At 38.3% G+C, this 24,387-nt stretch overlaps 1 protein-coding gene across 4 annotated transcripts; it reads right to left on the reverse strand.

Moving 5' to 3' along the window:
* Nucleotides 1-203: 203 nt before the first annotated feature.
* On the reverse strand, nt 204-16,867 carry LOC131318749 (uncharacterized). 4 transcript variants are annotated; one of them, XM_058348717.1, is made up of 7 exons: nt 16,614-16,867; nt 13,691-13,872; nt 8,556-9,079; nt 7,842-8,034; nt 7,106-7,170; nt 6,776-6,986; nt 204-856 (listed from the first exon to the last, which is right to left on the reverse strand). In XM_058348717.1, the coding sequence occupies exons 2-7, from the start codon at nt 13,823-13,825 to the stop codon at nt 515-517; spliced, it is 1,470 nt and encodes a 489-aa protein (XP_058204700.1). In that variant the 5' UTR covers nt 13,826-13,872; nt 16,614-16,867; the 3' UTR covers nt 204-514. The 4 variants fall into 4 exon arrangements, with proteins under 4 accessions (XP_058204700.1, XP_058204713.1, XP_058204692.1 ...); XM_058348730.1 differs by having other exon boundaries at nt 204-764; nt 16,614-16,825; XM_058348709.1 differs by lacking the exon at nt 16,614-16,867 and having other exon boundaries at nt 13,691-14,811.
* Nucleotides 16,868-24,387: the final 7,520 nt, after the last annotated feature.

Here is a 24,387-nt window from a genome sequence, read left to right on the forward strand (position 1 = left end):
GTATATAAATTTTACAAGACACGTGAATGTCTTAGATAGAAACAAAAAAATGACATGTTTTGCAAAAATAGGTTCTTGGAATTTGACTTGAAATAAAATCATGCATATCTTTCTGTACCAAAAAGAGTTGTCAAATGTCAATTGTGTGCTTATCATATTGAGAAGACAGAATCCTTCAGTTCGTAGTAAACAAAGGATAGGACTGAGGTCCCCAAATATATGGATGCCAAATTAGAAATGAGAATATGAATGTCAAGGACACTGAGAATTCATTTCCCTTAAGAAACAAAATCAGGCACAAAACTACTCAGAAATGATTTATGGTCTTTAAACAAATATCCTATACCTACTTTACGCATTTTGATCATATAGAATGATTTGAACTTCTGCGGTTCTTTCATTCCATACCAAAAACACGCGCGATTGTAGCTCAAAATTTGAAACATGCCACAGCCACAAAGTATTCCGTGTAAATTGTGTTTTAGGTATCATATTTATAAATTTCTCTGTTTCACTAATTTTCACCTGCTTCCCACTTCTCCACTTGCTTTGTTAGGTTTGCTTTTCGCTTGATCAAAGCTCGTAGAGTAGCAGAATCAAAGGGTTTAGGCATGATGCACGGGCTCGAATCTGAGGGACCCTTTACCATGGAGTCGAACATGTACGTCTTCTCCAATCCTCTTCCACCGCATACCATTGATTCTAAACACATTTCCGCTGCTCCCTCGGGTACAGTTGGTTGATATTTCAAAAGCTTTCCATATCTATATAACAGATGAAACATGTAGTCATATACATACTTCATTTTTAGCTCCTCTTGAATGAATTTGCTCCCTGCCTTTCCAATTTCTTGTGCCTATAAATTCCCAATGACTTTTGTAAGAAAGAGATCACAACACGATTACACACACACACCCCGATTAAAACCTATCACATCCGTTTAGTTTTGAGATGCAAGAATCCGTAATCTAGGTAGTTCTAAATCAAGTAGGAAAAGTTTAACGAATATGAATACTTGATAAGGGCGAAAATGAGATTTCACCTCTATTACTCCCTGTTGTAACTAATTTAATACTTTACATTTATATTATTTAATTGGTCATTGAGATGATATTTGTCACTTGTGGTTTTAGGTGGGCTCCTAAAGGGAGTATTCCCCAAGTTTTGATAACATGTGGTAATTAGTGGTAAACCCACTTATTGACTTAAGTCTCCTATTTTTACTCCAAAACTAAACACAGCTATCACTTACAAAAAATAGGATGGTTTGTTTCAATTACGGCTATGTAACTTTTCTGCTTTTACCAAGGGAAAGGTGTGCTACCTAATTACAACATAACCCTTAATATTCCACTCACTGATTTTCCTTTGATTCTTTGAATACACCTAACCATATATCATCTTCCTCTTCAATCAAGATACATCTACCTATAAAGCTATTGACGTTTTTCCTTTGTATAATTGAGGATTGGTTTTCATTGATTATTTTGAGTGTCGGGAAACTATTGGTTCTTGAGTATGATTCACTGCTCTAAAGAGAACTCGAAGGTCGATGTTTCTAGGGGAAGTAGTACCATTCAACCCAGTGCAGGATGGGTTCCTTTCTCTATTTTTATTTATATTGCTGAATTTGATTGATAAATATTATTTAGAATTGTTATTCTATCAGAAATTCCTATTTCATATATTTTCTCCAACAATCTAAGGAACAATAGTTACTAGGATTTTCTGTAGAATAAGTTCTAACTTGGGTGGATGTTGTGATCCCTTATTGTTTTTTGCAATAAAATAAAGATTAAAAAAATGGACCATACACACTGTCTAAAGGTGCATTAACTGTAGAGAAGGAATTAATCAGATTGCTCTACATCTTTGCAATTGATGGGAGGCCATGAGATGTTACGATTGCTGCACCTCAACCAGTGTAGTTATGCATAATGAGTAATAAGGATGTTTGGGTTACTCCGTGCTTGGCACCAGACTTGGCTTTGCAGGTTGCCAAGTCATTTAGACATTGTTTTTGTCTTGTGGAATTGCTGTGTGACTTCTAGTTGAATAAATTTCATATGATTGCGTTCTTAAAGAGTAATTTTGATATCTTCTATTTGTTCATAGAGTATCGAGTTATTGCAATAACGTGACGGAAGTCGATGCTTTGTGTTTCTGTGATTATTAAGAAATATAATATTGGATTGGTTTTTCGAATGAAGATGGTGGTAATCGGAGTAGAAAAAGATATTAAACTAATAACTGGTATAATTAAATCTTCATACCTAGTACTGCAAGCATATTTATTAAACCCTAGTGTGGTGATGTTGTACCAAGATTGTAAAATTATTCATAAATGACAGTCTTAGTAAAGAAAAATAAAAAAATACCGTACTTGCCTAGTCTAGAGTCGGCATTGCATGTTTCTTAATATTAATTTATTTGTACTTATTAATTGGAGAGTAAATCGTCTTACATATGTATTTATTTGTACCAACCCGCGAGTGGCACTTCTACATATGGATTTAACTGTAGTCATTTTTGTGAACTATTATTAATTTCTACCTTACTCAGTATCACTGTCAGAAATGAAAGCTAGCAAGAGATTCTTTTGGACTTCCGATTTCTCAAATGTAGCAAAATTGAAATTGCAGTCTTTCTCTAATTTATGTTTGTGATGTCTGAACTTCTTATGACTTTGGCGGGACAATTTTCTTTCAACACTCGGGGTATCATTTTTGATATCAAGGATTAACAGACCTCAGATGTTATATTCACTATAAGTCAATAGACTCAATCATTTAGCTTAATCCTCTACCTGGAATGTGATTGAAATTAATGGGGAAAAAGTTCACGGTTGCAGCATTTTGTGTGCAGTTATCAGTGAGAAGTTTATCCTACGTTGCACCTCAAGGTAAAATGTGAAAAATGTGGGGGCATTTGTTGTTGTCATTAAATATGTTATTCAGCTTGTGTTCTATGATTTAATGCTACTGGGGGTAGTAAAGTTCAACTAAATCACATACTGGTGAAGTGTTCTCAGAGATACACTTAGTCCTCTGGAAAAAAGAAAAAGAAAAAGAAAAAGAAAAAGAAAAAGAAAAAGAAAAAGAAAGAAAGATGAGAGAGACTAATTGGTAGCTACATTGTTATGCCAAAGTGACTCGATTGGTCAATCGGGATGTTTAATTAAAATAAATAAATTTCTTTGAATTGGTTAGGCTGGTATGCATGTAGATGTTATTTCTTTATGCTGGAGAAAAGGAGTGTCGAGATTTTGAATTGATCAAAAGTATGTCGATTTGCAGATCGTATTACACTACACTATTTGGTGTTGCAAAATGTTGTTGGAAAAAATTTTCAAGTACATGTTCGCTAGCTAGCTTGCAACGATGAAACAATCAAGTCTGCGACAATACTTAAAATATGTGGGGGCCTGATCAGCCCAAAGAGAATTCTCATACAAAAAGATTAGTGCATAGGCTAATTCTTAAATCATCGATCGATGAAGTCCTTGTGGAAAACAAATGAGAAATGTGTGTCTAAAAAAGACATAGCATATTCTCTATTTATAGAATTAGCGCGCAGGCTAGTTCTTTAATCATCGAGGGGAATAGGATTGAAGCCTATAAGTTAGTCACCTCGGCGGACACATAACCTTTTGTGATTGGAGATTCCATGAATCAAGTTCAATAGGTAACAATGAAGCTGAATGGTTACTAGGAAGAGCAGAAAAAAATATTTGAGGGGAATTCCCTAGTCCTATTCCTATGGTGATAGTGCTCATGTTATGTGACGATAGGAAGATCTTAGCTCTAAATGTATCCAAGGTAGGATTTCTACAGGGTGTTGGTCACAAATCACCTTTGGAGAATACACCTATATGAGTGTGGTAGTGGGGTCGCTGCTGTGTGCGTGGTAGGCGTAAGTTTGATTTCAAGGACCTAGTTCAAGACTTTGTTCACTACGGTTCTTCAAGCTGAAACTTGCTAACACTAAGCGTAGGTTCAAGTCCGGAAGACACCTATGCCCATTGCATAGTAAAAACACTCTTGTAAAATTTTAAATTATGTGGGGATTGTTGTTACTAATTTAGTATTTTACATTTATATTATTTAATTGGTCATTGAGATGATATTTGTCACCTACTTGTGGTTTTAGGTGGGCTGCTATAGGGAGTACTCCCCAAGTTTTGATAACATGTGGTAATTAGTGGTAAACCCACTTATTGACTTAGTCTCCTATTTTTAGTCCAAAACTAAACACAGCTATAGCCTATTAGTACTCCTATATTACTTGAAAAATAATAGGATGGTTTGTTTCAATTACGGCTATATAACTTTTCGGCTTTTACCAAAGGAAAGGTGTGCTACGTAATTACAACATAACTCTTAATATTCCACTCACTGTTTTTCCTTTGATTCTTTGAATACACCTAACCATATATCATCTTCCTCTTCGATCAGGATACATCTACCTATAAAGCTATTGACGTTTTCCTTTGTATAATTGAGGATTGGTTTTCATTGATTATTTCGAGTGTCGAGAAACTATTGGTTTGTGAGTTTGATTCACTGCACTCAAGAGAACTCGAAGGTCGATGTATCTTGGGGAAGGAGTACCATTCAACCCAGTGCAGGATGGGGTATATCATTCTTTAGGAGATCGCTATCACGTGCCTCAACCACTCTACAGGCTATTCTATTCCTTTCTCTATTTATTTATATTGCTGAATTTGATTGATGAATATTATTTAGAATTGTTATTCTATTAGAAATTCCTATTTCATATATTTTCTCCAACAAAAATGGGACAGACCCTCTTCTCTCTTTCTCATACTCATACATTACGCATGTACGAATGAGGGGATTGGAACTGGAACTGGAACTGGATCTGGATTGAGGATTCTCTGCACACCCAGAAAAGAGAAACTGAAAAACAGAAAGATGATGAGCTTTCCATTCTGCTGAAGAAACTTGAGGATAAGGAGAGAGACTTGTCGTCTCAAATTGAGGATCTGATGACAAAGATTAATGATCTGAATCAGGAGGTGGAATCGTTACAGAAACAAAAAAGTGGAATGGAATAGCAACTGGTACATGAAAGGAATGAAGCATCAGGTCAAGTGAAGGACCAGGACCTAAAGAAAAAGGTCAACGAAAAGCAACAAGATACCTTTCTAGAATAGAAATTCTGGAAGAGGAGTCAAGAAACGAAAGTGCCAATCAACAGAGGATGCTTGAGGAGAAAGACGAAGAGCAGTGGAGTACTCTGTTCGTAACCTATGTGGGACTGTATATCCTTGACAAATTGGAGGGAACCCATCTGGTGCCTTATGGGTTGTGAGGGTTGGAATTCCTAATCTACCCTTTTCAAACGTGTGGCAGTATGTCATTTGGTGTCTTTTTCGTCCAAAAACGTGGATGGAGTTAGGGTGAGGACCAAATAGGTGGGTTTTTGATAGTTGGAGGATGAAATAGGAGGTTTTGGTAGTTTGAGGATGAAGTAGAAAATATGGTGATAGTTTGAGGGATGTTTTCATAAAAAACTTCTATATGAAGAGAAACTTTTTAACCAGTAAAAAAATTGAACTTAGAGCATCCGCACCAGTCTAGCTACTCCACCTTGAAAATTATACTAACGAGCAAAACCCCCAAAAGGGGCCGGGGATGCATCAGACTCAGCTCTAAGCTTGTTATTATGAAAAATGTGTAACTTTGCTACAGTGACCCGCTACAGGAACCGAGCCACTGTTCACTCGTTTTGTAATAAAACTGTAATATTTTATTGGTCTAGAGATCCATACCGATAGCCAGTGAAAACCGCTCGGTTCGGAGTGGCCAAATCGCTAAGAGAGATGAACATAGATCGGACGACGCTGTCGCCACAACTGTCAGTTAGGGTTTCTCGGCCAGAGATGAACATAGATCGGACGCCGCCGTCGTCGGACGAGCCAAAAACACGAGAAAGAGATGAGGAACTTTGAGGTTCTAGTGGACGGGTAAAAAATGAAGACCAACGCTGTGGGTTCTCCGCCATCAACGCTGTGGGTTTGTTGTGTATGCGAGAGAGAGAGACTGGGGAAAGTAGGAGAGAGAAGAATATTCTCAATTATGCCGGTGGATATTTTGTGTAATTGCAGGAATATTTAATTGGGAAGAGAGCGAGAGTAAAGAGCCTGATGCAGTGGACATTGTAAAAATGGCTAGTTAAAGTAACAAAGTGACTTTTTAAGGGATAATTTGATCTAAAATTTGAAGAGTCTAGTGTGGATGCCCTTAGTGAGGTATTTATTTTGGGCATCATAGTCTCTGCTACTCATTATTTCTACCTACCACATAAAGAAACTCAGCAGAAGGCTCAGAAGCAACAACTCTTTTCTCCAAAAAAAAATTTTAAGTCTCCCTCCCACACTTGGAGCTTCTAATAGGGGATTGGTTTACAAAACTTTTAATCAATCCACAGGATAATGTGGAGTCCGAGGGCTTCCCTATTTATTTTTGATCGGCAGGGTTTCCCTATTTTTTAATGAAATATTAACTTATGGGGCCGACGATACTTACCTTGTGTGCGAGTGTGCATATCTATGTTTAGTGTCTCTTTTGTTTTGTATCTTTTACAGAATGTAAACTGAGCAATGCAAAGTGAAGAAAATCTGTTGAATCAATGTTGCTAGATTTTTTACCTTATAGTGTCACCTTCTTATTGATTGAAGGAAGCTGCATAATAACATTACCCTTCTATAACTAGAATGAGCACAAAGCTAGTTATAGTGAAATTTGATTACCTCTTGTGTGTGGTTGTTTCCCCAATTAACTGCAAACGTGATGGATCTGCACTTGTCGTTCTCCCTAACCGGCCAGTAGTGGATCGTGGGGATTAAACTTCTTGTAAAGAAATCATAGTAATGGGGTGTTATGAGGAGACTCATAGAATCACAGGCTACAATATATTTTTCACTGACAGACCATGCATTTCCCTCAGCATAAATCTTATATCTGCGTGGAATCATAATAAAAGAGAGGGAATTGAACTATTAAAACAAGTAATGATAAAAAAGTAAAATAAAAGTGGGAAAAAACTAGGGGTCGAAATAAAGAAAAGCTTCATTACCTACCTGTGAGTGCATTGGCTTGCTAAATTAGTGTGCTTGAACCTCATTTGCTCCTCATGTTGCCAATCCTGCGAAATGATAATCTACCATCAGCAAACTTAGAAGGACCACATATAGAAAGAGAACAAACAAATTAACTACACAACACAGGTCCGAATCTTTAGGACGAGTTCACGTATTGTTGAAAATGATATTAGAGAATATCCAGATCATATCCCTCACAGCTAGTTTTACTGGGACAAATCCCACGGTTATTACTATGGGAAATGTGCCCTCTTGCCATGATTTTTGTGCTACTCTTGAATTTTGTATGTGTAGTTAGTGTTAGGCTGCGAAAACCGATCAGATTTTGGGACCCTTGTCCGGACCACCGCGAATATGGTTGAAGAACTGGAGCTTCTGGAAATTTGATCTGGTCGACGGTGAAGCTGGTCTGAACTATCAGGCACGTGAAATTATGCGAGATGCACATTTTTTAGGGTTTTCTGATGTGTTAGTTTGCTTGGACTGTAAAAGCAATGCTAGGGGCCTCCTATTGTAATGTTGTTCATCTTTTCATCATAGTGATACCCCCCAGCACCCCGTGGAGTACGATTACACAAATTGCTTAAGTCGGAACCACGTATATAGTGTGTCTTACTTTCGATTGCTTGTTTCTTTTGCTTGTGTGTTTGTTCTCTTGCCCTAATAGTTAGGACCGCAAAGTATTATTGTAATGAGAATGGGAGGAAGTTTTTACCACATGATAAATCAGAGCACCCAAATCCTGTTTCTCACTGACATTGCATTTGACAAGATCTTGTCTGACATGACCAGTCCATATGTTTCCTTTCCAGTAAGCATAGGGCACCCTATCCATCCACTTGACTTTATGATTGCCTTCTTCTAGCTCCTCCTTAAGGGTTTCCCATGGCTGGATCTGGAGCTCTGGCCTGTCCAAACCAATATGGCAAATTGTTACTAGAACAGTCTAGCATTAAACATATATCTAGGGAGAAAAGAAATTGAGAATGTAGGTTCTGAAAACACACGTCCTTGTCCCATGCCCTTACATCCACAGTTCTTTTTCCTTTCTTTTAGTAGCTAGTTTAAAAATCAACTCAAATATCATAGATGGTTTTTTTAGATTTTTGCCTTTACTGGACTTTTTTTTACCATTTTGTCAGATCTTTTAGTTTTATCATTTTCAAGAAGTTGACATGCTAGAGAATTTTAAAAGTGGCTTCAATTTGCCAAACGTCCACCAAAGACCAAAATAATCTGAACTTTTTAAAAGGTTATCAAGTGCAGTAAAAAAAAGTCCATTAAATAAAGAGGGTGCTCAGAAGACCAAAATGTTGTTTAACCTTGCAGTTGTGATGGCGCAATGACACGAGTATACACACTTTTTCTGCAAACAGGTCAGTTGCATGCCGGAAGATGGAAGCAAAGACAAAAAGATAGAATGCTTTACCAGCCCCAAAATGACCAATCGGGAAAGGTTATGTCAAAAGTTGAATCGCTCCCACAGTAATGAAACATAGGAGGAATTTTCGCAGCCTCTGATCCTTGATAGTCACTCTTTTTTATCACTGGCATGTCCCCACACTCGAACATAATATCCAAATCCGGTAACTCCCCAGGGTACAACCTTAGCAGCTGCAAAATGCCCCAAATATTGAACACATCTCTTGTTTGGAAAACCCACTTGAACTTTTTTAGATACACTCTTCCTTTCACTACAACTATTCTTATGTATGCTAGTTTATCAGCACTTTCCACCATTTCCAATGTTATTCCGGTGTCCTTCCACGGACTTAGATCTTCGTGGATCCACTTGAAGTACTCTGGACATTTCTCAGATGATGAACCAAAGGTTCTGTTTGTCACTTGATCATGTGCTGGGCATGTGGTAAAGTTGCAGTTAATTTTCACCGGAGATGTACTGGACCTCGTGGATGGCATGAATGTGTTTAGAAATGAAGCACCTGTAATAGACTGGAAAACAAGCTTATAAGAAGCAGAAATATGTATTTGCACAGGTCATTAATCAAATATATCATTTCAACTGGTAGGGCCAACTGCTATTTGGTAGTATGGTTTCCATTGAAGGTGTTAAGAACCAGTAGAGTAAAATATTAGCCTATCAATAGTCTAGAAGGACAAATCGAACATTTGACTTACTTTTGCCTATTGTCTACAGGCAAAATGAAAAAAATTATATGCACGTAGGCATACATCATTGGTTGACACCTCCGTGTTTTTAGCAGAACACCAACACAAAAGTGATGGCCTCAATATGTGAACCAATCGTGTGCAAGTGGCGTCAACATTACATTGTCCCAAGCAAACCCATTTGCATCATTGTTCATGTATCGATCATGAGATCATATCCACCTCAGAGTGTACTTGTAGTAAAGATATTCCACCTCCATCAACCAGCTGATAGAGAACTTCGCACAGCCCATTGGTTCATGGTGATGATACCATTCTTGATTTCTCAATAAGACACTGTCAGTTATTTCCCTACACTAGGCTGAACACCCACTTACGAGTCCCTACATCAGCTTTTTAGTTTCAAAGCAACACAAGATTGATTATATTTGATCCCGGAAGAGTTGGTTGTGACATGTTACTGTGCACTATGACATCATGTTTGCTAATCTTGTGATCAGATCTAGCAGGGCATTACTCTTAAGTGCTAATTTTGTGATCGGATGCAAGTCATGCAACATCCTGGTGTCAGCCAATATTTAATTAACATTTGAAAGGCTCAGTTTGGTTTACAGATGCAACAAATAGGGGTGGAGCCAGGATTTGTTGACATTCGTAATCAAATATGCAAAGCAAATATGGCTCACTTTTCTTTGGGGCGATTCTCTAACCTCAGTGGGGTCCGATTTGTAAACTATAACTTCAAATTCTACCCATTCTAAGAGACATTTTTAACTAAATGGGGTTGCTTGACCCCAGTTTCACAACCTCCCTCTGTTCATGGTGCGCCATCTACTATTCACCATAAACACCTAACAAAATTGAATGTTTCCTCTATACAACCCAAGCAATATATTCACATTAGCGCGTACACAAGAGGTATATTCACATTTGTGTATATTCACATTTTTATATTTACATTTGTCAATGTATGTATATTTGTGTATATTCACATTTGTATGTATGTAGTATCTACATATGTATATGCTGCACAAGCTTACTTCTACTCCGGAATTAATAACAGGTTGAGGTTCAAACTGAGATTGCCAGATTGGTCACCCATGAAGACTAAACTCCAAGTCTCTAATATGCATCTTGGACACGAGAGCCTGACAAAATAACTTCAGTACCTCAATAAGTAATGCACACCAACAATGTTACTCACTTTCATCCTATGAAGCACCTTATGGGCATCCTCTACACCCCCACACTTTTGAATGCATATCCACCAAGACAGATCCTACGTACAACGGCATAATAATCCAAGTTTCTCCCTTGAAAGAACACATTGCCATTCTTAGTTTCTCCCACTTGCAACCAAGCCGAAATGAAACCAACCCTTGTAATTTCATTAACACTGCCGTCTTGCATCCTCTTCGATACAAACCCTTGCATCCACTCACCCTTTAAACCAGCTTGCATGGTGGGGGTACCGAAGAACTTATATATTCAAGGCTAAGTCAATATTTAGCTGATGTGGGACATTACAATCATAACATACCATCACCTTCAATAGCCAACGTCCACTCTACGACACTGACCCAATAGTAGTCCTTTCTCTTCTGGTGCCTCCACTCACCTATAAGTATTCCATAATATTTGTAATTATCTTAATCCAGGCTATAGGTAGCCCCTTCCGTAGCTCAAACCGCTACATGGTGGCTAACTCTGATACCAAATGAGACAAACATTGGTAGAATTCACCTCTGAAAACCGACTTCCATGGGGAGACTGTGAGAACTCATCAAGAAATCAAACCCCAGGCAGGCATTTCGTCAAACACATGGCATCCACAATCAAGAAGACCACATTTAACATACAAATCAATTATGGTGACTCAACCTGCCAGAACCAGTTCCATCCCCTTTAAAACTATTGTAGAGAAGAATTTATTAGGGCATGGGGTTGTGGTGTAGTTTGAGGGTAGTGTTTGAGTATCGGGTCACTAAAGTTAATATAGAGTTAGTACCTATTCTAAAAGTGTCACTAAGCTTTTGGTCATAATATTTTAGTTTCTAGATTGCTCACGTGACAACTAATAATTTTAACTAATTAAGAAGACATCATCTCTCTCTAAGCCTCTCTCTCTATCTAACCTCTCCATCGTCCCCTCTTCGGTTAGGGTTTTGCCAGGGGAGGCGCCGCCACCCTTGCCCTCCTCCCCCTGGGCGTTCACTCCCCTTCTCTTCTCCTCTCTCTCTTCCCTCCCTCCTCTTCTTTTTTCTTCTTTTCCCCAACTTTGTTTTCAGGTATCTCCCTCCTCTGTCATCTATTTGCCAGATTTCTTCCAACCGGACTTCCCCTCACCGGTTCGTCATTGACTTCTACTCCTGGGTGTTGTTAATATGCCTAACGGCGTGGCGTGCATCGGTGGTTATGGAGGCACGGTTTTAATTGCTTCCGACCACATTCGGGCAGTGGATCTGCTTGTGCACTCATGGGTGTGCTCTGGTTTAGCCTAATGGCAGTGGTTGCTTTTCGGCAAGCTTTTTGGGACGGCTTGAGCTTTGCATTGATCTGCTTGTGCTTTTATGGATGACGGTGTAGCGGCGACGTTAAAGGATTGTTGGATCTCTGATCGTTTGTGAGGACGAAATCGGCTATTTCTAGGTGGTCTCAACGTAGATCTGGGAATGGGTGACGGCGACGTCTTCGCGGCGTCTGGTGGTTTTGAGCTCGCGTTCTAGGGGTTTTGCGGTGGTGGTTTGGTCTTGCCGGGAGAGTCTCCAACGGCTTGGGTGGTAGGTGGCGGTGCTATCTGTTAGGGTTAGGGTAGGTGACGGGTTGGGCTAGGCTTGGCCCCGCCCTTGAGCTGTAATATTAAATCCGGGTTTGAGACCTATAGGTGTCTAAGCTTGGCCCAATGGGTGTTTTGGGACTTTGCCCATTTGGGTGTTCTCCTAGGTTGGTTTCTTGCTAACGTAGGGTTTGGGTCTCGGGTGTGTGCAGAGGATAATTCTTAGCTTAGCTTAGGATTTGATGCCATCATTCCTTGTACTTTTAATCTTTGTAATATTTTCAAGGATTAATATAAAAATTCTTTTGACATTCAAAAATAATAATTTTAACTAATTTGAAACAAAAATAAATAAAAAACGAAAGGGAAAAAATAATCTAGAAAAAAGGCTAGGTCAAATGGGGCTAATTATCATTAGCCTAAAGCAAATTAACTTATGTCACAAAAATACCAATTTTATAGCAAATGTCATGAAAAACTACGAGAGTGATAGTTTCACCAATCAATTTGTGGAGAGGTGACGGAAGGGAACTTATAGACAAAATGGGATAGTTGAAGAACTAAATAGACTCAATTAATAGTTTAGAGATGAAATAAACACAAATGAAAAAACTAAATAGACTCAATTGATAGTTTAGGGACAAAATAAACTCAAATGAAATACACTAAATGAATAATTTAGTGACCAAATAAACATAAATTAGATAGTTTAGGGACTAAATAATGTATTAACCCTTTCTGTTTCTGTTGGTAAACATGTCTAACGCAAGAAGGCGCATAGTAATTATTTAGTGATCTAAGAGCATCGTCACATGTTGCATCACGCCCGTCCACACCACATATTTATACAGGCTCTACATATTTTGTAGTGAGCGATGTTTCATCTTCATCACAATCAGCCAACTTAAAACAGAACAATGCACATTGGAAGAGAGAACAAAGTTTGTTTGATTATTTAGCATTGTGCAATGCGTGGTGACCCATACAGACCGAACGACTTCGAACATATCTGTATCCAACAGGATCATTCTTATTTGTTTTCATCTTTATGACATGATAGCGTTTTCATTTAGTACTCAGTGCGTGTAATAGTATTGCCTCGGTATAAATTCAAAGAAATGAAGTTTACACGGCATACGAAGTACATATATATTGTTAGATTTCATGGAGGATTCCAACGTAGGTGGCCTAAATGAGCGGTGTGGGATAAAATCTAACACTCCCCTCTAAGAATTAAGGAGACCAGAATTTGAAATAGGCAACGGAGACTCGACTATGCGAGGTGAGCCCATCCAAGACCAACTCTGATAACACGTAAATTAGACTTTTTTAGGTGGTTCCAACAAAAAACTATTCCCTCCGTCCCAATTTAATAGTCCATCGTCCTATTTTAACAGGATAAACAATTAGATCTTTAAATTGATAGTGAATTTTATATCTATTATGAATCTTGTTCGATAAATCCCAGTTAGTTCTATAATTCAATATTTTTATCATCACATAAAACAATATAAATTAAGGGATATAATCAATAGAAAAAAAGTGGCACGGGCTCTAAAAATGACTATTAACCAATTTTGAATGGTTTAGATTAAAGTCTAACATAGATGATGGAAGATATTAGAAAAAATCATGACATAGAGCAGAGAAGTACTTACAACATCACTCCAATAAAAGGATATAAAGGCACCGGTTAAGAGGAGAATGAAGACGATGATAACTCTAGCTGAAACCCCATTCTTGATCAGGTTCTTTAGCTGCTCAATCAGATTTGACCCACAATTATCTCCCATAACTAGCAGCAGCCGCTTCTCCTTGGCTTCTGATCCTTTGCTTTCAGCTGATGATGATCAAGATCATCATTGGTTAACCAAACTCTTTTGGATTCCATTGAGTTCGATCAAGTAGGATAAGGGATTGAATCATGAGTATCAACTTAATTTTGTCTTCAATGAGGAAATAATCAACGAAAAACCAGAGAAGACTAGAAGTCAGCATCATCGTGAAGCTAGGTTCGACTCTGAGATCCCATTTGCCAAATTGAATGTGTGGCGCAGATCCTCAAATGCCTAATTTTTTTGGCAGCTGATTTTCCCACCCCTGTTTGTTAACGTAACTACTTATTTATTTATTTATTAGGGAAACTAAAACATTCTTACATTTTATTTGGTATCATAAAGTTTAAGGGTGTTTTAGTAAATTCACCGAATAAAGTGTAAGAATATTTTAATAAATTCACCTAATAAAAATAAAATGGAGAGTTGCGTTAACAAACAGGAGAGTGACCTCCTTTTTTTTTAAAAAAAAAACAACTTATCTTTTTGTTTTGTTCTTATTCTTTTTTTTTTTTTGCATTTGTTAATTTTGTGTCAAGTTTTTGTAGATTGTCGTTTTTCTACGATGAAAAAATTCACAAAAGTAAAAAATTATGACTTTTAACCAAATATTTTTGTATATATCCAAAGAAAAAGTGCGAAAGTCCAATATTTTTTTTTTATCTTTTGTACTTTTTCTTGGATATTTTTAAAAATATTTTGTAAAAGTCATAATTTTTATTTTTTGAATTCCTCTTGTTAAGACAAAACAATAATCCACACAAGTTTGAGATAAAAATAAAAAGTACAACAAATATGAGTAATGACAAAACAAAAAATAAGTTGTCTTTTTTTTTTTTTTTTGAAAAACTACTAAACTAGGCCTTAATTGAAGTGTGTGGCGCATATGCTTTCTTTTCCTGACCAAATTTGGCATCTTTGACCCCTCATTCTCCAGAGTGGTCTCCCCATAATTGAGAACAAAACCTAGCATATCCTTTATTATCAGATAATGGAAGGCTAGAGGAGGGTGTAACAAGGTTTGGCAACATAATTAACACCCCAAAACAATCATTTCCAAAATGTTACAGATAATTGAGTTTGTTGATCAAATTCATGAGGACTTTAATCAATAAATATTGCAGTAAATTTAAATCAATAAAAAGGGTTAGTCATATCCCTAGCTATATAGTTCGGAATAGGACCAACCTTCTTTTATTTCCAATGGAAGTATTGGTGGTGGCTTATTGAACTAATTAATCCAAGTAATTACTTCATGAAATTTACTTAATTCCTCCACAAAAATTTAGAGGGCAGACCACATAATTTAGAGAGTCGTCAACATCATTCTACAACCAAAGTTCTCGGTAAAAATCCAGAGGGTAGACAACATGAGTGTACGTTCTCAACATCATGCAAGATGATGCAACAACCTAAGTTCTTGGTAAAAATCCAGTGTGGACAACATCATTAAAGGTGTCGACAACTATTGCAGCAACCTAAGGGACACGATCATCAGTAATTCTTTTTAGGGACTGGTTGATCTTGTTCGATCGGGCATTTTGTAAACTTTTCCCTAGCCCACTTTGATGATCGCAACCACTGATGCTTTGATGCGGCAAATCAATCTAGTTGTCCAATATTAATTCTACGAGAATAACAATCACACCCTATTTCATCCAATATTGGCAAACAACACGTTAACGAATTCATTTTATCTGTAACTATAGATATGTTTATTTAATCAACAATGCAATTATAAACTATTCTTTTTGATGCCCCTTGATGCGCGCGAGGAGAGCGAGACAGAGAAAGAAGAGTTGACTTTTGCCTCTCCCCATGTGTACAAGCCACAATTCCCGTTTGAGAAATTTTTTTTTTTGGAACTCACGTAGGGTTTTTTTATGCCTAGTAATCCATTGGGGATTATTTTTTTGTCTTTATTTAAAAAAATACATTTAGCAGTTTTGTGAATTATTGATTCGTATAGACGAAAGAAATATATATAGTAAAAAAATTATGATCAACACCTAAAAAAAGATCACTGGACACAAAAATAATTCAAACAGATAAAAATTTTGAATTATTTTTGTCTTTATTCAAAAACAATTTAGTTTAGTTCATAAATATTTACTTTTTAGATTCCTATCATCGATACGAAATAATAAATCAAAAAAAAAATTCAAAATTAATTAATGCAACTAATTTTTAATAATGACAAGAAAATTAATAATCTAACATAATTATTCACGTAAATACTTATAATTATGCAATTAAATAATGGATTTACTTAGATTCTATATATTGCATCTGTATATTAATACTTCTTCCTCAGAAAGATTATTAACATGATATTATAAGTATATTAACGTTTAAGTTTTTTTTCTCAATCTTGAAGTCCATAAATGAATGATAATGTCTATAAAACATACAAATGAAAGTAAATATAAAGTAGTGTAAATTAACTGAGTGACTTCTTCATTATTTATTTTCGAATGTCCATGGCCTTGCGTGCGATTAATCTCACATGATCCTCTCAAATTGTATTGTGAAAGCTTGAAAGATGCAATCAATTAAATCAGTGATGGATTGGAGTACGTTGATAAGATCTCGTCCAAAGCAATTAGACAAGTAAAGGTTTAATAAATTTAACTCCCACCTTTTAAGTACTTTAAAGCCAAAGGTGAAACACAACTATTAAACAAACAAACAAACAAAAAAGAAAGAAATAGAAATATAGTATTAACCATATTTTTGAGAAGCATACCTTGAGAGTTGTAGAGTGCATCCAATGATTATTTGTAAGACGAGAGTTAGAGAAGAGGGTGACGAGCTAATTAATGTGATTAATTTGAAGTGGAAAGAAAGTAGAACAAGAGGTTCGGGTGAGTAATCCGATCAAAAGAGAACAAGTAATAAGCTTCTTCTAGGGGAGAGAGAGAGAGAGAGAGAGAGAGAGAGAGAGAGAGAGAGAACTGTGAATAAGAAGAAAGAGAAGGTTGAGGTTTGTTGGAATGGAGTACAGTAAAAAACCGAGAGGAGAAGTCATCTAGGAAATGACGGGAGGAGGGAGCTATGAAGGTTTTTTCTGGACAGTTTGTTGCTTCGAAAAGAATATTATTGACAATGATCGTGAGAGAGAGAGAGAGATTTGACTTTTTGCCGTTCCCAATGTACAAGCCAATAAACAAATACAGAGTACAATGCATGACGTTGTAAAATAAACTGAATTGAGAATATGTACACCTCTAATATATTATCCGAAAAAGCTACAAGGAGGGCCGAACCGTTAATCTACCGATTATGTAGTGTGGGCCCTTCTTTACTCTTTCCGTCCCTTGCAAAACTGGCACTAGTAAACTTTCAATATTTTTGAAAATAATGGGGTCCATACCTTTACCTAGACTTGGGTAACAGATCGTGTCGGGTCGTACTCGTGTCGGGTCAGTTGGGTTCGTGTCACAAACCACCCAATCCGAGCTCGATCCATTTAGAATTCGTGTTTCTCAAGTCGTATCATTTTCGTGTTTCGTGTCAGAAATGCTCAATACTAACCCATTAATTTTGTGTTCGGTTCGTGTCGTGTTATCGTGTCCGTTGCCTAACTCTATATAGAATTACAGATATACCATATATTATATATATATATATATATATATATATATATATATATATATATATGTTTGTGTTAATGAGTGACACAGATTAGTAATCGTGTTGATCGTGTCAATTTCGTGTCTTGCGTGTTCAACCCGAACTCGACCCATTTAAAAATCGTGTTCTCGAGTCGTGTTATTTTCGTGTTAAAAATGTTCAACCTTAACCCACAACTTTGTGTCCGATTCGTATCGTGTTATCGTGTTTCGTGTCTGTTGCCCAGCTCGACCTTCACCCACTAGGGCCACTACACCTCATTTATCTTCGAACTTCTTTTTTTTTCTCTCTCTCACTCACACTCAGGGCCCGTTTGGATGTGAGATTAGGTTTGGGGGTATTATGTAAGAAGGAGGGATTGGATAGTATGGGGTATTAGTTAATAAAAGATGGCCCACGTTGAAGTGATGTTTATGGAGGGTGTATTAAATAGTACTTGATTTGGATGAGGTATTAAAAATGGGGGATAAGATACTACTTGGTTTGGATGGAGGATTAAATGGGGGTATAAGAAAGGGAGATTGATGTAAAAAACTCTTAAATGACTTTTTTGCCCTTATGCAGTGTTTTTTGACAAAATTTGTTTGTTTCATTATAATTAGAATAAATACTTATTTACCATTAATTTTTGATAAAATGAATTCATTTAAACTAAAAAATGTTAAAAGCCTTACAAATTTCGATTTTTTTTAAAAAAAAAACGAAATTCATAAAATTAGTTTTGTCCTATTCTGTAAACTTTAATTTTTTGCTATGATTTTTTTTTTAAATCGGATTTATATGGTTTATTAGTTTGAAAGTAATTTAATTATAGTAGCAATTGAAGCATATGGTTCGTAGGTTGAACAACTTTGTTAGGCAAATTTTTTCTATAAATAAGTCTCATTTTTTGTTCATATCATCCCACATATCATCATTCTAATTTGTGTTTTCATATTCTCCTTATTTTTTTCATCAGTTGAATGGCACGCCAGACTTGGAGCGAGAAGGAGGAGTTGCTCGAAAATCTTACGAGTAGTCGCTTTGTACCATTGTAATTTAATGTATCTCAAGTAATGTATCTTCATTTCCAAAATCTTGAAAATAAATGTACAAACTTCATTCGGAATGAAATACAAGTGCCGACAAAAACGAACCAACAAAGCCTAATGAAAAATATAAAATATGGTGAAAATCAACAAGTTTTTTACATGGTAGAAGCTACGTAATCAACCCTCCTCCTTTTCTCCGGGCTTGGGACCGGCTGTGTACTAAGAATTGTACAGGCGGAGTTAAAAACTTGTTTGTGGCTGAGATATTTGTTCCATTGGCACACAATGCACCACTTGAATGGACCTTATGTTGCCGAACGGTCGTTAACCCGTTGACCCTCACAAGTGTCCTACCAAGTTAGTGTCTAGCCTTGAAATGTTTGTACATATCATCATAGCCACACACAAAAAAACAAAAAACAAAAATGGGACTGCGTAGATTTTTGAATAGCAAATGACTTGCATTAATAGTCAAGAAGCCAAGCAAACAATGCATCAGAAGCACAAAATGCAACAATGCTGCACAAAACAATGCAGCAGCAACACCAAGCAGTTGAAAACCTGCATTTTATGCACTAGTTTTTGCTCACACACCCCCACCAGGTGTATCTAGTTTGACACAAATCTGCCTCAGATTTTGAAAACCAGAACCTGGAAATCGAATGGACTAAAACATGTTCAAGTAAAAACCATATATTTTTTAAGATCAGGAAAAAAAAGAAAAAGAAAAAGAAAGAACAGTTGCATGGACTGGTAAATTTGGTGACAATGTGCCTAACTAATTAGGTTGACAATGTGCCTAACTGCAGTGCTAACTCACACACTCACTAACCTGCACTTGCACAATTGCACACACAAAACTGATTGCTACGAACTGAATTCTAGGAATCGAAAGCCCCTGCATAACAATCCAAACCCCTGATACCAAACTGATCTCTACAAAGTACAGAACTTATTCAGCAGCACTAACACAAACACACACACACATACAGCAGCAGAACAAAGCATGAGACCATAGCCTTCTCTTATGACATTTGGCTTAGAAATTATTCATCATAGCCACTAGTTTACAACCTCATGCCAAAACTGCAAACAGAAACAAAACCCATGCCAAAACTACAACCTCTACATGACCAAGTAACCTGCAAAAATAGCCCACAAACTGCCCATTGAACTAGCAACACAGTTGCCCACACAACTGAAACCAATTGCACAGAAAAGTGGAAGGAACAGGTCACAAAACAGGCCTGCACCTGCACACACACACTGACCCCTGCACCTGCTATAGTAGTTAACATAACCACCAACACAACTGCAGCATCTCAAAATTTTCATCATAACCACCAACAGAAATTAACATAAAACCATAGCCTTCATTTATGGCATTTTTGGCTCAGAAAATTTTCATCATAGCCACGAGTTTACAAAATTACAAAATAGCCCAGCTAACACATGAAAACAGCCCATGAACTACCAACACATTCCCCCTTCACAATACCCCATGCAAACAGGCCCTACCACCAAAGAAAAAGAACCAAAGGCATGGGATAATAATATTGGGCTCAAACAATATTATGGGAATCATAGGGTACTCTTGGCTACAACAATTTTGTTAAATTGTTTCATCATTGCCCTAGCCAACAATTATGATCATGTGTAGAAATTAGTGGCCTAACCCACACCAAAGCCACACCCATACTGACCTGGACTTGCACAATTTCATCCACAAAACTACACTTGTAAGTTACACACACTGATCTGCACTTGCACAATTGCAGATACTGCACTGCACTTGTAACTCACATACACACTGATCTGCACTTGCACAAATTCAGACACTGCACCACACTTGTAACTCACACACACATTGATGTACCACAAACAAACACAGCTGAAAACTACAAGTATCCACTGTAGGGAGGTATTCCCGAACACATACATTTAGTTGCCGAACACGTGATATTCGGGAGCACGTGGTAAGTATGACAGGACTTACCGCAGGGCAATATAGTGAACAGCAATATGGACCAATGATATGAGAAGTCATTGATCCATGCTGTTTGTTCGGCAAACTAAGGGCCAAGTTACATGTGAAGTAGATGGTCCAAAGCAGATTGTTCGGTTATAAACAGCCGAACAGATGAAGCAAAGAACCAAGCACGTGATACGAGGGATCACGGGTTAAAAAGCAATGCAAATGGTATGTGGGACCATAGTTTGAATATAGGCAGGACAGTCATCATGCTAAACAAATGTTCGACAAGATAGACCAGTGACATGAGAAGTCAATGGTCCAAGCCGTCTGTTCGGCAACAAGATGGCCGAACAAAAGAAAGAACTTCAGTCAAGTATTGGAGCATAAGGAACATTCTGGAAGAGTCCAAAAACAATAGTATTCCGTTAAGGAATAAGATCCCGAGAATATAGGATCTGATAAAGATACCCAACGAGTATGGGATGTTCGGCTTGTTATGGAAAAGAGTCCTACAAGGATTAAGGTAATGAACTGATAAAGGAAACGAGAATCCTTGATATCCTGGGATTCCTATACGAGTTAGGAATCCTAGGGCAACACGGATGCTTGGCCAGCAAGCATACGCAAATCTATAAATAAGAGGTAAACCTAGAGGTAAAAGGTACGTAATACTCTGCATTCTTGCTTTCCTACAGATAATTAGGGTTTGACTGCTAGTACGTGATACTAACTTTGGCATCAGAGGGCCTTTGCCACGAGAGGCAAAGGTGCGCTCACCCCCTGTCTATTTTGCAGATTAGGGTTCCGACGACGAATTAGGGTTCCGGTGAAGAGGCACGAACAAGCCGTTGCAATCCAGTTGATCCGAAGCATCAATTGTTTTCATCCCCCTACAGAAAGCAATCAGAAAATAATGTATTGCATACCTTTTTCCTCTAGGTTTACCCCATATTTATAGATTTGTGTATGCTTGTTGCCCAAGCATCCCCGTTTCCATAGGATTCCCAACTCGTATAGGAAACCCAGGATATCAAGGATTCTCGTTTCCTTTATCAGTTTATTGGAAAAGAGTCCTTTTAGGATTCTTTTCCATTACTGGCCGAACATTCCATTCTCGTTGGGTATCTTTTGCAGATCCTATATACTCGGGATCTCATTCCTTTACTGAATATCACTGTCTCCGGAACCTTCTAGAGCGTCCCTGCCGCCTCACGAATTCAGGGCAACCTTTTTCTTTGTTCGGCTATCTCATTGCCGAATAGTCCACATGGACCAATGACTTTACATGCATTTGGTCCTCATTGTTTGTACCTGGACAAATGACTTCACATGTCTTTCGTCTTTATCAGCCGAACAGACTGCATGGGTCAATGACTTCCCATATTTTTGGTCCATATCGCCGTTCACCACATTATCCGGCGATAAGTACTGTCATACTTACCACATGTTCCCAAATATCACGTGTTCGGCAACCTAAAAATATCTGTTCGGGAATACCTCCCTACAATTGCTCCCCAGCTTCATTTACATGCCACTGTTCGGGGGCAATATATGAAGCTTTTAGAAATGAATGTTTAGGCCAATACTCTTCTAAGCCCGTGCAGTCATTTATTTTAATATTCATTCGATGCTTTGGCGCCTTTTGCCTTCATACCATCTCGAGGCAATGACTCCACGTGGCGCATCTCGTACGCTTTACATTAAATGTGAACTGACGCTTTGTCTAAACGACGTTTAATATGTCGTTAGTTCATTCCCTTTCTCCCGTTACTTTTCAAGTAATGGTGTGAGATGAGACGTTTCGTCTCCGTCCCTGGCACTTAAACCCCAAAGATGATTCTTTTGGATCTTTTCACCAAAAACTCTAACTCCCTCTTTCTCTCTCTAAAACCAGGCGAAAATATCCCGCCATCCGCCATCGCCGCCTTCTGCAAATTCGATTGCGTTCCAGGGAATCGTCACAGTATCTTTGTAAGATCCTCATTCTTACTCCATTTCTTCTGCTTAGGTTTCCTACTAAAACTTCCCCTCCATTCCATTAGATTTCATCTGAGATCTTTATTCTCAGATTTGTGGGTCGTTTCTAGGGTTTCAGTCGCACCCATTTTCAGTTTTACTTTTTCTTCGAATATACCCATGGCGGATGATAATGATAACCCTCCTAGACCCAGTAAGTTTAGGAAGCTCTGCGATACCCCTGCTGCCATGGCGGCATTTAGAGAAAAATATAAAATTCCTGAAAATGTAGGACTTGAACTTGCGCCATTAGGAGCGGATAGAGATGCTGGCTCTTGGGACAAGATGTGTATCCCAATTGTAGCTATCGTTGAGGGCGGGGTCCATTTCCCCCTACATCCATTACTCCGCCAAATTCTAAACTGGTATCGTCTTACTCCCATGCAAGTTTCAACCAATGTTTTTAGGCTGATAATGGGGACTATAGCCCTAAATGGGATTCTAAGGACCCAATTAGGAATCTGGGATATCCAATGGTGGTACAGTATAGTACTGAACCCTGAGTATAATACTTACTACTTCAAGGTTAGGAGGGCAGACAAACGTTTCGTACTTAATCTGCCAGATTCTGCTCGTGACCACGAGATCGACTTCCTCTATGTAACCGGAGCATTCGAGCCTTTAGGGGAAGATGGCCAAGTGCTGGGGCTCCATTGCCCCCACATATGGGGTTATCCACGTATGCTCTTGCTTTTATCTTTTGTAATTCTTCGTTTACTGCTTTCTCATAGCTTTTCTATATGTCTAACTTTGGTTTTGCAATTCGGATCTTGCAGCTGAAAACGCTAACAGGCATCCCAGACGTGTACTGAGCAACATCCGAACAGAAGATATCAACAGGATTTTGAAATACACAAGCGAACCTGGTACCCGAACAGCAGGTCGGGGTCGGAACGCTGACGTGCTGCTGGGATACGACCCTTCGTACAGAGGGGTCATTGACAGAAGACTTGCCCATCCCAGCACCAGTGCTGCTTCTACCTCCACATCAACTGCTCCCCAACCACGTATTTCAAGACTTCAAGCTGGTGTTACCGTTGCTGGTCAAGTTGGAGAAATTCCTATTTCAGAAGGAGTGCCGCTTCCCTGCTTGAGACTTAGAAGATCTACGCGTGGACCTGTTTCTGAACAACTGCCCGAACAGCTGGTTTCAAATCGTGATACCAGCCAATCCTCTTCTTCTGGTTATTCTCCATCTCCTCGAGATCCAGGTACTATGACTCGTCAACCCCTTAATCTCAGTACCCTTCTCACTGTCTCCACTAGGGGACGTGGTGGTGCCCATAGGGCGGCCTCAACTGGTGCCTCCACCCCCCCCCCCCCCACGATCTCGTCGCACTAGGGGGGATCAATCCGATCATCTTCTTCTCCTCGGGAACAAGATAGTTCCCTCGAGGCCATCGATGCTCATCGAGACAAACGTCCTAGGAGTGAAGAAGTTGGAGACGCTTCTGCCCAAGCCGCAGTCTCACTTCAACAATCCCTTTCTCCGAGCACTCAAGTGCTTCCACAAAACTGGGCCCCCCAGCTCATTAGGGGAGATCGGCTTATCCACATTGGAGATAGTGCTAGCTCCTCAGAAACAGCACTTGCACTCGCCCAAGGACTTCTTCTTCCTGTTGATATGCAAAAAGAGAACGAAGCCACACCTGACTGGCTTGTCTCAACTGGTCTTGTTAGTGGGATCAAGGTATAGTGTTCTCGTCACTAGTAGGCATACTTCATGTTCCTTTTGTTTTCTCACAGTGTCACCTTGTTGATTTCCTTGCAGTTTATTCAAAAGATGATTACATTGGGACAGAAGTTCCAAGATGCTGACACTGAACGGATCACACTTTTAAACAACAACACCAGGTTGCTCCACA

The sequence above is a fragment of the Rhododendron vialii genome, chromosome 1a, assembly GCF_030253575.1.
Source record: "Rhododendron vialii isolate Sample 1 chromosome 1a, ASM3025357v1".
Taxonomy (NCBI): Eukaryota; Viridiplantae; Streptophyta; class Magnoliopsida; order Ericales; family Ericaceae; genus Rhododendron; species Rhododendron vialii.